Source organism: Artibeus jamaicensis, unplaced genomic scaffold (genome assembly GCF_021234435.1).
Source record: "Artibeus jamaicensis isolate MK-2021 breed Jamaican fruit bat unplaced genomic scaffold, CSHL_Jam_final scaffold_1283, whole genome shotgun sequence".
Classification (NCBI taxonomy): domain Eukaryota; kingdom Metazoa; phylum Chordata; class Mammalia; order Chiroptera; family Phyllostomidae; genus Artibeus; species Artibeus jamaicensis.
In genome coordinates, this window is record NW_026522028.1 from 4,556,614 (window position 1) to 4,570,708 (window position 14,095).

General features: G+C 39.3%; 1 protein-coding gene across 4 annotated transcripts in view; it reads left to right on the forward strand.

The window, feature by feature from the left end:
* DMD (dystrophin) overlaps window positions 1–14,095 on the forward strand; it is a 1,990,869-nt gene that overhangs the window by 913,187 nt on the left and 1,063,587 nt on the right. For all 4 annotated transcript variants that reach the window (XM_053655812.1, XM_037127036.2, XM_053655810.1 and 1 more), the window contains one exon: window positions 12,587–12,734. In XM_053655812.1, the coding sequence (XP_053511787.1) occupies window positions 12,587–12,734 (148 nt within the window). The remainder of the gene's footprint in view (window positions 1–12,586; window positions 12,735–14,095) is intronic.

Consider the following 14,095-nt stretch of genomic DNA (forward strand, 5'->3'; position numbering starts at 1 on the left):
TTCTTTCATTTGGGCCATATTTCTTTGTCTTGGCAGAGCTGATAGGTTATAAGGGGGCAGGGCCTTAGGTATTCACCTGGGTGGGGCAACCTTGCTGCCCTGCCTGTGGGGGAGGGGCCAGAGAGGGAGCAATGCAGCTGGTCTGATTGTCTCTAGTGCACTTTCCAACAGACTCTCATGTCAGACTGGAAGTATCTCCCACTGCAGCAACCCTAGTCGTAGCCTGCAATCAGCTCTGAGTCTCAGTTTTCCCCTTAATTCAGCCCCTCCCACGCAGCTCTGCAGAGCTTGGCCATCAGCGTCGCCCCTCAGCCACCTTGACCAGGTTTTTCTGAGTCAGCCAGTGCTGTCCACCTTATGGATCTGGTTGTTCTGGTTGATTTTTTCTTTAATTCCTTGGTTGTCAGAGTCACATGCAGTTTGATTTCCTGGAGATTTTGGTTGTTTATTGATTTTAGATTGGTTGTTATCCTCCTTTTGGTCGTGAGAGGAAGCAAAGAGTTTCTACCTGTGCCTCCAACTTGCCCAAAACATAAAAACTTGACATTTTAATTATGATGTGTCTTGGAGTTTGCCTCTTTGGGTTCATCTTGATTGGGACCCTCTGTGCTTCCTGAACTTGTGTGGTTTTTCCCCTCTCCAGATTCAGAAAGTTTTGTCATTATTTTTTTCAAACAGGGTTTTTATCCTTTGCTCCTTTTCTTCTCCTTCTGGCATTCCTATAATTCAGATGTTACATTTCATGTTCTATTGCAGCTCCCTAAAGATATCTTCATATTTTGAGTCTTTTTTCGAGCAGATGCTGTACCTGGGTGTTCCTTTCCATCCTGTCTTCCAGCTCACTAATTTGGTCCTCTGCTTCATTCAGCCTGAATATAATTCCTTCTAGTGTGTTTTTTATTTCAGAAATTGTATTCTTCACTTCTCCTTGGGTCTTGTTTATACTTTCTATTTCCTTTTTCATACTGTTGTGGTTCTCACTCAGTTCCTTGTAATTGCCTGTGAGTTCCTTGAGCATCCTTACAACTATTCTTTTGAATTCTGTATCTGATGGTTTGCTTACTTCCATTTCATTTAGCTTGTTTAGTGGGGAGTCTTCCATTCCTTTAGATTGTGGGTTCTTTCTTTGTCTCCCCATTTTAGGTGACTCTTCTAGTTTATTTTTGTGATTCCTGATGTTCTGGTTTGCTAGCTGTTTTATAGGGTGGCCTTCTGTGGTAGGAGTTCTGTGGGACTCAGTGGTGTGGTCTCTTTGATCTCCTTGTCTGGATGCTCTAGGGTTTCCCTTTCTTCCATTTGTGTGGGCTCTCTCGTTGTACTTGGGTTTTACCTATGGGTGGTTTCTTTGTTATTGAGTTCTCTCCTCCAGTGATTTTAGTGGTATTCACAACTCCTACCTTATCTTGATGTAATCAGGGGCTGGATGAAGGCGAAATGGATTAAGACAGCAGGAGACTATTTTATGGGATTTAATGTACCAACAAGTAGAAAATAGATAGGAGATCCTTTGCAGAAGTACAGCTATAACCGTGATATTTCACCCAATGAGCCACTTTTTATAAAATGTGAAAAAGACATAAGACTCTTATTAGAGGGGGAAAATGTGAGCTGACTTCAGAAAGCAGAGTGCTTATGTGAGGTTAGGTGATGAGATACAGTGAGAGTGACAGATAGAAACCTGGTGTAGTGTGTGAGAGAATAAAGTTAACCACAACAGTAATAAAGCTCAGAAAGACAGTAAAATGGACCAAGACCAGGGAAGAGTTCTGTGTGTGATTTGGAACAACAATAATATGGCAAGATATACATGATCTGAATAAAAATAATAAAAAGTAAAAGACCAAGAGTGTTGTGTTATGGAAACATGAGTGAATTGAAAGAAGAAGATTAAAATACAATATGAAAGGGAAAACAAAGGAAACCAGGCAACCAATGACATTAAGCCAACTAATAAAACAACAACAAAAAACTAAACAGAGAAAGGGAAAATTAAAAAATTAAAAATTAATAATAATTAAAAAATGAAAATAAAACACAAGTTCTGTAGGAGAGCAAAGTGAAATTTGTATCAGCTATTGGTGTTAGCCTCCTGACGTCTCTCTGAATCTGTCTTTGGTGCTTTCACAGCTCAAGGTCTTATTGTCTCACACTTGGGGGAAAAAAACGCCTCCTGCTGACTTTAAACTCACTGAGTTTATACTGCTGCTCTTCCTGAATGCCACAGACAGAAGGGGACTGGGCACCATTTTTTTTTCTTTCTTGTGGTTCTGCACTGGGGGCTCAGTCTGGACTCCAGTATTCACAGGTGCCCAGTCTCCAGCCCAAGCCCTCAGGGTCCTCTGTTGGCCACTAAATGTTATGGAAGTGGAAAGACAGTCAGTGTTTGAAACTGTAGGTTGTATGTGTGGACTATGTGAATGTTTGCGTTGGGATCCAAAAGAAGGGGTGGCAGTATAGCCATAGGTTACAGGGTGGTCAGACAATTTGGATTGGGAGAGAAGCATTGGAATCTGACAAAGGAGAAGGCATGAAGGGATTTCAAGGGAGGCCATGCAGTGAGGCTGGAAGAAAGAGGCCATATTAAAAGAGTTGTTTCTGATGAGATATAAGGCAAATATGGTATAGAGAAAAGAAAAGATGGAGTAAAGGGTGACCTCAGAGAGATTTCTAGGTAGACAATCATTAGCTAAAATTACAAGTAGAGACTTAGAGGAGAAAAATAAGAAACTTTTAAAATGCTATGTTTGAGGTTCACATAGGATGTTCCAGTGAAAATAGAGCTCAGGTAAGGGCTGGTGTCTGGAGCTTTGTGCTAATTAGTTTATAGATGAAGGGTAGGTAAAGTATAGCCAGTAGGCCAAACCTGGCCAAACACCTTTTTTTTTTAATAAAGTTTTATTGAGACCCAGCCAAACCCATTCACTTATGTTCAGTTTATGGCTGATTTTGAGATATAATGGCAGAGTTGAGTAGTTTTACCAAAGACTGCATGGCCAGCAAAACCTGAAATATTTATTCTCAAGATAAAGTTCACCAACCCCTGCTGTAGATGTTATTTGAACCTTGAAATGTGAATGCGATTGTACAGGAAAATATACAGCCAGAAAACTCAAGAGGTTCACCTGTAGTCCACAGGCAAACTAACTGCTTAGTTATTTTTTGACAGAAAAAAAGCCCCTGTACCTTTAAGTGTGGCAAGTGTCCCCTGTAATCGGAAAGAGCTAATATTAAGTGTTGATGTTGGCGATCCAGTTCAAATAAAGTCTGTCTTGTTCATATGGTGCTAAATGAACAGTTGTTATGAGAAAGAAGGGAAACTAAATGTGCAGAAATTTAGCAGTGAAGAGAGGGAATAAAGGCGGAAAAATGACTTCCTAAACTCTATTATTATAACTATTACTAGGAACTTAAAATCAAAGTCCCACTCCAATTGGTTTGAAGCCTGAGAATCAGAGTATGTAAATATATATTGGATAAAGTAAGACTTCTTAAATATTATAGAAAGCACTCATATGTAAAAATAATAAACTGGACTAGATTATATATTAATGACTTCTGTATATCAAAAACAACACTGAAAGAGTGAAAATGAAGGCCACAGGGTAGGAAAAGATGTTTGAAATATACATGTAACTGATGAAGTGGGTGCATTCATAATTATGAAGAATTCCCACAAATCATTTTTTAAGATTATTTATTTATTTTTAGAGAGAGGGGAAGGGAGGGAGAAAGAGAGGGAGAGAAACATCAATGTGTTGTTGCCTCTCATGTGCTCCCTACTGGAGACCCAGCCCACAACCCAGGGACGTGCCCCGACTGGGAATCGAACAGGCAGTCTTTTGATTTGCAGGCTGGTGCTCAATCCACTGAGCCACACCAGCCAGATTGAATTCGTACAAATGTATAAGAGAAGAATAGACAGTCCAATTGAAAGCTGGGAGAAGTTCTCAAAAAGTGGAAAAGGGTACAAAGAGGGTTGTTGACTGTTGACAGTATTTAATATCTTGATCTATCTGGTGTTTATAGAATGATCACTCTGTAGTAAATAACAAATGGGTTTTACATTTCACAATAACACTAAGACTTGTCCTCACAAAATAAGAAATTTACACGGCCTGTAAATATTGAATATGCCAGCTCCACTAGAAGACAGGGGTTTGCAAATTAAAACTAAAATAAGATACCACTACAGAGGGAGCAGAATGCTTAAAAAGTAAAAGTCTGACAGTAGCAAGTAGTGCTCAGACTATGTAGCAGCTGGAATTCTCATACATTGCTACTTGGACTATAAACTGTAAATAGGAGTATAAACCTTCATACAATACTCCTGTTAGGAGTGCAAACCATTTGGCATTACTTAGGAATATTAAAGATGTGAATAACCTGTGGCTCATTAGTTTCACTTGTAAGTACACACTCTACAGAAATGCTGGTGCACACATTCCAGAAGACAGGTGCGGGAGTGTCTACAGCAGCATTATAATAGCTGTAAACTAAAGGAGCCTCGATATTTATTATCAACCAAAAAAAATCACACAGTGGAATGTTGTTATACAGCAATGAATATGCAACACATGGACTAATCTTAAAGCTATAATACCTAGCAAATGAACCCTCATACAAATGAAGATATATTATATCATTCCATTTATAAGATGTTCAAAAACATACAAGAGCTAAACTCAAGTGTTAGAAAGGCATGTTTATTATTTTTTGTGTGGCATTTCTTCTATCTTCAATAAAATTGCTACACAGATTCAGTAATTTTGATAAGTCTTTAAGTATATTTTATTGATTATGCTATTAGAGTTGTCTCATTTTTTCCCCTTTCTCCCTTTCTCCCTGGTACCCACCTTCTCTACAGCAGTCGCCCCTTAGTTCATGTTCATGGGTCGTACATATAAGTTCTTTGGCTTCTCCGTTTCCCTGTCTATTTTGTACCTACCATTCATGCTTCTTATTCCCTGTACGTTTCCCCCCATTCTTCCCCTTCCTCTCCCCACTGATAACCCTCCATGTGATCTCCATTTCTGTGATTGTGTTTCTGTTCTACTTTTTGCTTAGTTTGTTTTTGTTGGAATGCATATTTAAGTTACAAAGCTCTAAGGAAATGGTTACCAAGAAAGCTGGGAGAAGAATATATGGGCGGTGGGCAGGAGGGACTAGTGATTGGGAAGGGTTCGAGAGTGATTTCTGACTGCTGGGATGATTTTTTAATTTGCTGGCTTGCGTTGTGGTCACAATAGATACATTTGTCTGTATATCAGTGGTTTGACAATAAAAGGTGTTTTAACAATAAACAAATTATGTATACAACACAGTCAAAGTTAGGCATAGGCAGCCATGGGTTCTAGGCTAAAGCAATGATTCAGCTTATGTAAGCAGGCCAATGGCATTGTCTACTTCATTACTTTAAATCCTGAAACTAAGGATAAAAGAATTTCTTAAATGTCTGGTAGAGACCAGAGAGACAGTGACATGGCTTGGACTCCATGTTGGTGACATGATTTGCATTTGAAAACCTAAGCCAAATAGAGGCAGAGTAATGAAAACTTGGATTCATTGAATAGCACCAGCTACTGTTCCAAGAAATTTAGACATATTCATTCACGGAACCCTCACAAATAACCTAAGAGGGTAAGTACTACTTTTATAATCACTTTTCAGAGAAGGCACTTCCTTACCCAAGGCCACACAGTAAATGGTGGAGCCAGGATTCCAAGCGAGACAGTCTCACCGCTGTGCTCTACCTGCCAGAGGGAGCAAGAGCAGGGGTCCCGGTCCAACCCCTCATCCAGGGATGGTGGCAGTGAGACCATCAGACAGCTAGAATGGAGTCGAATTGCTCATATGTGGGCCTGGGCTCAGGATAGATAGATAGATAGATAGATAGATAGATAGATAGATAGATAGATAGATAGAGAGAACATTATCTCATATACACATGAGAGTACAAAGAGACTGGGGCAGTGTCTTAGGAGTGGAGTGTTTTAGGTAACAGGGGTAGGTGAGACAAGTGATGACAGTCAGAGCCTTGGGAGAGCTCCTCAGAGTGAGTCAGATTCGGTAGAAAATGCTTGACACCTGCTAATACACTCAGGTTTTTCAAAATAATTTTTTCCTGCCCTGGGTGGTGCTGCTCAGTGGATTGAGTGCTGTCCTGCAAACAAAAAGAGTCACCAGTTCCCAGGCAGGGCACAGGCCTGGGTTGCCAGCCAGGTCTCCAGTAGGGGGCGCACGAGAGGCAACCACACAGTGATGTTTCTCTCCCTCTCTCTCTCCCTCCCTTCCCCTCTCTAAAAATAATCAAATCTTTAAGAAAAAAAGAATAGACCTTTTAAAAAATATTAATTTTATTCCTGTGGAAGTAGGGCCAGAGTGTGGGTGTGGAGGGGAACAAGGTACTATGGTTCGATGCAAATGCCTAATTTAACTTCCATTTACCAACAGTTTGGACCAGGAGACTTGAGCCAAGATCTCTTCCACTTACCACATCAAAATGAAACGTGGGAGGAAATAACCAGCAGCCTAATGCTGAGTTAGCAGACCTACATACAAAGCCACAATGGATGTGTTGGAAGGCTAGTGGGGTGTTATTTATTTAAATCTATTTTATGGAATTGAACACCACCTTAATTACCTGAAAGTGTTAAGGAATATCCCAAAGTACCTAAATTACACCCTAAATGTAATTTATGCCCAAGAATAATCTGACTAACTTGATTTAGAGCACCAGTATAATTTTAAATACTGCTTGCATGGTGAATGAGAATTTTAATATTTGCAAAATTTTAAAATCACTTGATTTATTACCCATATGTTTATACTGATATTTTTTGTCCTTTATTTAGTTGGGTCTACATTTCTTATTCCCAGGAAAAAAGGCAACCACCCTTTTGCCTGAGAAATAATATAGAGGGTAAAACTTACATTTATTTACCTGAATTTTATTTTTAATGCCCCTATGTGTTTTTAATTGGTGCTGCCTTTTTCTGCAATCATTTGTACAGTCCGGTTAATGTTGTGAGGATTTTACGGCTCTTAGTTACTGATTAGAGATTAAATCGACAAATGTAATGTAAAACTAGCAAAAATTTTATTCATTTGGAATTTTCATTGCCAGGAAATAGTTTAAGTTTATAAGTCATTGTGATAAAAAGAAAATTTTACGTAGTAAATTTACGAATACAGACTTTGCCGTTAATGCATATTAAATGCTGAAAAGTGTATTTAAACTTTTTATGTGATGCTTGAAATGGAGTTTAAAATGTTATTACTCACATTAAATGCCATTATGTGCAAAAGTGCATGTTTTTATTCTGTAATATTTTGTTTGACTAGAGGTACTCATTTTAACACTAATTTAATAATAAAATTAGATCAGCTTTCCAGTTTCCAAGCATTTACAGCTGTAGGTTCTGTTGAATACTCTCTGTTTAGATAGTGACAAAGCGACAGTCATTTAGACCCAGTCATTAAATACAGAAAGGTTTGGATTGTAGGAATAGGAGAAAGGGAACAAAAGCAAAGGCTGGCAGGCCTTTCAGGAATTGGGAACGTGAGCAAAACCATGTAGTCCTAAGGCAATATCCAGGTGTGGAGAATGCAGATAGGCCTGTGTGGCTGACAAGGCCATCCTGTCTCATTATTGTGGCCCCTGGAACAAGTATGTAAATAGCAAAATCAGCCTCAGCCTATTTCCGTTTTCTTTCTCCCTCCAGCTCTGTCTTGCAGAGCTTTGTGTATCACGGTCAATTATATGGACCCATATGGATTTCCTTTTCTTGGGGGCTTGAGAGGAAAGGTAACCTGTGGAGAAGGAGAGGGGTAAGAGGAGCCTCTGTGGACTCTGGGGGCAGATGGTGGTTGCCAGTGCAGTGAGTGGCGGAGGGGGCGTGTCTGTGCAGCATGCAGCACCCGCAAGGAAGAGAGGAGTTATTTATAGCAGCAATGCTGGAAAAAGCAGCCACCTCCCAGTAGTTCAAAGAGGCAATAAGACCAGTTCCAGTGATTGGGCAGGAAATAAAAGCAAAGTAAGGAGGGGACTGCTACAAAGTTGGAAGGGTACATTGTGACCAAGTGACAACTTCTCTGTGCTCTGGTTAGCTTCTGCCTGCTTTTCAAACTGGTAGAAGAGCAGAGTGAGAGGCGGTAGTTGTTAGTATGTGAGACTGCCTTTTAAAACTACTCTTAGCCCTGGCTGGTGTAGCTCAGTGGATTGAGCGTGGTCCTGTGAACCAAAGGATTAAGGTTCGATTGCCAGTCAGGGCACACGCCTGGGTTGCAGGCCAGTTCCCAGCAGGGGACACACGAGAGGCAACCATACACTGATATTTCTCTCCTTCCCTTCCCCTCTAAAGATAAATAAATAAAATCTTTAGAAAGATAGAAATAACTAAGTTTTTCAAAATTACTCTTAAATGACTGTGTTTTTCTAAATATCAAAGTGTGAAATGCACATTGGAGGAAACTTGACAACAGAAAAATATATAATGAAAATGAAAATGAGAATCGATGATAGTCTCATTAAGATGGAACAATGCCATCAGTGCATCATTGTTTTTTAGATTGTTATTTAATACTTTCATTCCAATGATACAAGTACCTGTGAGACGTACACAATGCACAATTATTTTAAGGGAATAAATTCTTAAGATGCATTTGTAAGTCATTTATTGTATATTAGCTACCACTGAAAATATATAAAAACAAAATTATTATTTTTTTAAAAGATTTTATTTATTTATCTTTAGAGGAGAAGGGAAGGAGAGAGGGAGAGAAACATCAATGTGTGGTTGCGTTTGTGCGTCCCCTGCTGGGAACTGGCCTGCAGGGAACCTGCCTGCAACCTGGGCATGTGCCCTGACTGGGAATTGAACCGTGATTATCTGGTTCGCAGGCCCGCGCTCAATCCACTGAGCTACACCAGCCAGGGCAAAACAAAATTATTATTAAACCTGTAATATATTTCTAAGATCATTTCATGGTTAATGGTTATATGATATTTGATCAGCCCTAGGATGCCATTAATTATAAAAGGCAGAATTCTTATTTTTCAGCTATCTGTAGTTAGAAACTGCTTCTTCCAGTTACCATCGACTTCCTTTTTTATGCTGCCAAAATACTGTCCATTTTAAATATTTCTGCTAGTTGGCTTGTTCCTTGTTTTAAATATTTTTTCAAGTAAGAAGTATAGTTAGTAAGTAAATGCAGTGTCTGCCAGAATACGATGTACATGTAAATGCATAATTAAATATTTGGAAGATAATAAAAAACAAAAATAAGAAAAAAATCCCTGCAACTCTGTCACTACATTGTTTAACTGGTAGGGTGAGAAATCATCGCAAAGACCTGGTAAGGTGGGGAAGGGAAACCAGAGAGACCTCAGTTAGAATCTTTGCCATTGATAAATATTTACCTTTTGGCAAGTAAGTCACCCTCTTACTTTTGTCTGTGGGAAAATGGGAATACTGATTGTTGCATTACAGTGTGTGTTGTCAGAGTCCATGACATTAAGTGCAAAAAGCACAGTGCCCGGTGCCTGACTCATGGTAACTGTGTACTAAACGGCAATTCCATTCCCTTCCCAGGAAAACAGTTGGGAGTTGCAGCAGTATTTAAGTTCTAAAATTATTTAAAGTTCCTAAATGGATGTCAAGAACTCAGAAGATATTTAAAACGATAATCCACTGTGCCTCAGGCATAGCCCTCAGAGAACTTGGACAGACTGCCACATTCTGACGCAGTCCCAGTGCCGGGAATGTTCAGGATGGCTTTTGGTTTTAGTGCTAGCAAATATTTCTTTGGACAGGCTCCTGGAGATCCAGTGGATCATAACCCCAGAAGACTTTACTTTGTCAGGTTTCTTTCACCTTGATTGTATGTTACAATCACCTGAATGCTTTTAAAAATACCAATATCGATATCTGACCTCTAAAGATGCTGATTTAATGGGTCTAGAGTGGAGCCTGGAATCAGTGTTTTATTGTTACTGTTTTTTTTGTGTGTGTATACACATAATTAAAAATTCTTTATTAACAAAATGAAGTTTTATTTAAATATACATATTTTGACAACTTGTACTTATGGCACTTCTCTAAAAAAGGATTTTTTTTAAATTTTTTATTGATTATGCTGTTACAGTTGTTCTATTCCCCCTTTCATTCCCCTCCACCCTACCCCCCATCCCCACCATTACCCCCCCTTTAGTTTATGACTGCGTGTCTCAAGTCCTTTAGATTCTATATTTCCCATGCTATTCTTGCCCCCCCATCTATTTTCTATCTACTGTCTATGCTACTTATTTTCTGTAACTTCTCCCCCCTTCTCCTCCTCCCACTCCCCTGTTGCTAACCCTCCTTGAGATCTTCATTTCTATGTTTCCACTCCTGATCTAGCTGTCCTTTTAGTTTGCTTTTGTTTTAGGTGTGGTTGTTAATAACTGAGTTTGTTGTCCTTTCACTGTTCACGTTTCTTTACCTTCTTTTTCTTAGATAAGTCCCTTTAACATTTCATATAATAAGGGCTTGATGATGATGAACTCCGTGAATTTGATCTTATCTGAGAAGCACCTTATCTGTCCTTCCATGCTAAATGAAAGTTTTTCTGGATAGAGCAATCTTGGTTGTAGGTCTTTGGTTTTCATGACTTGGAATACCTCTTTCCAGCCCCTTCTTGCCTGTAAGGTCTCTTTTGAGAAATCAGCTGACAGTCTGATGGGGACTCCTTTGTAGGTGACTGTCCCCTTAGCTCTTGCTGCTTCTAGGATTCTCTCCTTCATTTTAATTTTGGCTAATATAATTATGATGTGCCTTGGTGTGTTCCTTCTTGAGTCCAAATTCTTTGGTACTCTCTGAGCTTCCTGGATTTCCTGAAAGTCTATTTCATTTGCCAGATTGGGGAAATTCTCCTTCATTATTTGTTCAAATAAGTTTTCCACTGGTGGCTGTGCCTTTCCCCCTTCTGATACCCCTATAATTCGGATGTTGGAGCGTTTAAAGATGTCCTGAAGGTTCCTAAGACTCTCCTCATTTCTTTGAATTCTTGCTTCTTGACTCTTTTCTGTTTGGCCATTATTTGCTTTCTTCTGGTCCACTCCATTGATTTGAGTCCCAGTTTCCTTTTTATTGCTATTGGTGTCCTGTGCAATTCCATTCATTTCAATTAGTTTCGCCTTCATATATTTGTCTAATTTGTGGCTATAATCAACCAGTTCTGTGAGGATCCTGATCACCAGTGTTTTAAACTGTGCGTCTGAGAGTTTTGCTATTTCTTCATCACTTAGATTTATAGGCTCTGGGGCTTTGAGATCTTCTTGAGCCATTTTTGGTCTGTTCGGGCCCTTGAAGAGTGGGGAGCGGAGCCTTGGACTCCCAGGTCGCTGGGTTGTGACGCTATATGTGGGGGTGGGGTCAGAGCGGGGAAATGGCGACCCCCTCTTCTGTTTTCTCACAGCTGGGTGAGGAGCAGCGTCTTAGGTGGTTCACCTGGGCCGGGCCACTCAGAGTCGCTGGGTTATGACGCTGTACGTGGAGGTGGGGTCAGAGCAGGGAAATGGCGGCGCCCTCCCCGCTGCCTGCTGTGGGCACCCGCTGGGTTCCAGTCCAATCTCCCACTCCCTCACTCGTCTGTCCGTGCACAAATGCGCGACCACAGTCAACCCGCAGCCCTGCTCCCTCGCTGTTTCCCCTGCGGTCGCTCGCTCGGTTGCTCACTAGGTCCAACCCTGGGCCTGGATTCTGCGCACCTGAGTCCGTCTGACTGAGTTTTCCTGTGCAACCCTGCTCCACCAGCTGCTGGTTTCGCCCCTTACCAGTCAGGTTGAAGAATTTATTATTAACAGACTTCCGACAAGTTCAATTTTCTGTGTTCTGGCTATGTTTTCTGTTGCTAATATTTAGTTGTCTCTAAACTTGGTTGTGTGAGAAGGTACAACATATCCACCTATGCCTCCATCTTGGCGGAAGTCTCTATTGTTACTGTTTTTTAAAAACCCAGATGATTCTGATGTGCAACTGTGTTAAGGTAGCTGTAAAGCCTGACTAATATCATGTAAGTTCCATCAGCATTTCAAAGTAAAATGTTCGTGGGTCCAATGAAACAATAAGGATAAAGGGAAACAGCACTCATCTTGTGTTTTACACCAATGTGTTGGTTAGTTGGCTGGAACCTAGAACACATTACATCCATCATTCTGGATGCTTGAGGCTCTTAATGAATAGAGCCTTTTGGATTAAGAGTAATATTGAAATGGATAGACTTTATGAGATCATTTGATTTCAATCCATTTGAGATTGAATCGCTTTAAAATGATTTATTAGATGCTAATATATTTTCAAATTCTTAGAATGATAAAAATAAATATGCTCACAAGGAAGAGAATGTTAATACTCCATAATAGTTGCATTTACTTTTGTTTCAATCAAGAAATGTATTCAGCTTTAAAGGGAGAAATCACAGCCTTTTACTTTAACCTGTCTTTTATATTTAATATTATTGTCTATGTGAATAAACATATATGTTATGTCCATATAATTTGTTTTACATAATTTACTTCTTTTTCTTCATCCCTATTTTTAACCTCTAGGCAATTTGACAGATCCGTTGAAAAATGGCGACGGTTTCATTATGATATGAAGCTATTTAATCAATGGCTAACAGAAGCTGAACAGTTTCTCAAGAAGACACAAATACCTGAGAATTGGGAACATGCCAAATACAAATGGTATCTTAAGGTAAGATTTTGAGATCTCTCTTTGCAAGCTGTGTTTATCTTCACAGTATCACAACTGCTGGACTTCTTTAAGTTCAGGTTATGAAGGATGATGGAAATGTATCATTTCTGGCTTTTGTTGCCATCACTACACATAGTAGAACATAACCCTAATGCTGATGTTGGGAGTGTTCACTGTGGATTTTTATGGACAGGACAAGAGTTAGCTTAGAGATAACTGGTTTATCTAATGAAAGCCTAATTGCATCTGTGGTACACGGAAGCATCATTCAGCAGGGTGTCCTGTGGCTTTAGGGCAGTTTGTGTTTTTAAGTTGGACCCTATCCAGAAGAAGAACTTATGGTATACTTAGCAATAATGTAGTTTCTAGAAATATCCATCATGATAAAATTACAGTTCTGTTTCCCTAAGGACAATTTGTGGTGATGTAGAAATATTTCCATATATTCTATTGACAAAATGCCTTCTGAGATAGTCCAGAGGCCAAAACAATGCAGAGTTAATTGGCGGTACTTATTGACTTTTTATGGTTTATGTTAATGGAAAGGCAGCATATGGATTATAACCAGTGTACAGTTTAATTTCAACTTGCTGTGTCTTTTGAGTATGCAGATAAAGATAAATTGGATTGTGGAGATTGTAATTTAGGTTATAAACTATACAGTTTGGGTGTAAAAATATTGTGTTTATTACACTGAGTCTTGGGTAATTTTGTAACTTTTTAAACTCGGATTTCGTGTAGCAGTGCTCACTCAAGTAGATTTGAATTGTGGCCAATTTTTAATGCCAGAAAATGCTGATCAAGACAGATGAAAGCAAGGAAGAAGGTAATTTATTAAATAGTTCTGACACCTTAAAATGCTGGATTTATAAAAAGCAATATCATATTCAACTCTACAATTCTCCATTCTCAAATATTTTTGCATAGCAAATATGCATTTTGATTAATAAAGTAAACATGTAACCACCTATGTACAATATAGGTAAACTATGTAAACATAGAAAATGAGTCATTTTAAAATATTGGGTCATTGTGTGTATGTCAGTCAAACTTATATACTCACCAACATTGGCATCAGAGGTGGATGAAATTCAGGATTTCCAATCTGCCGTCATACAGAAAATATATTTGTAAAACCACTAAAGTAAACTTGGAACTTATGCAGCATCACTAGGGACGTGGCTTACAGACAGAGAGATGTGTTATATGTGGTTTTCTTGGGGAGGTTATAAATCTCTTGCCATTTACAGATACCTGACACAAAGTAGTTGCTTTGATATCTATTTAGGTACCTGTTTCCGGTGCGCATGCTTGGCAAGCCCTCTCTGAAATGGCAATTAGCATACAGAAGGTTTATTGGG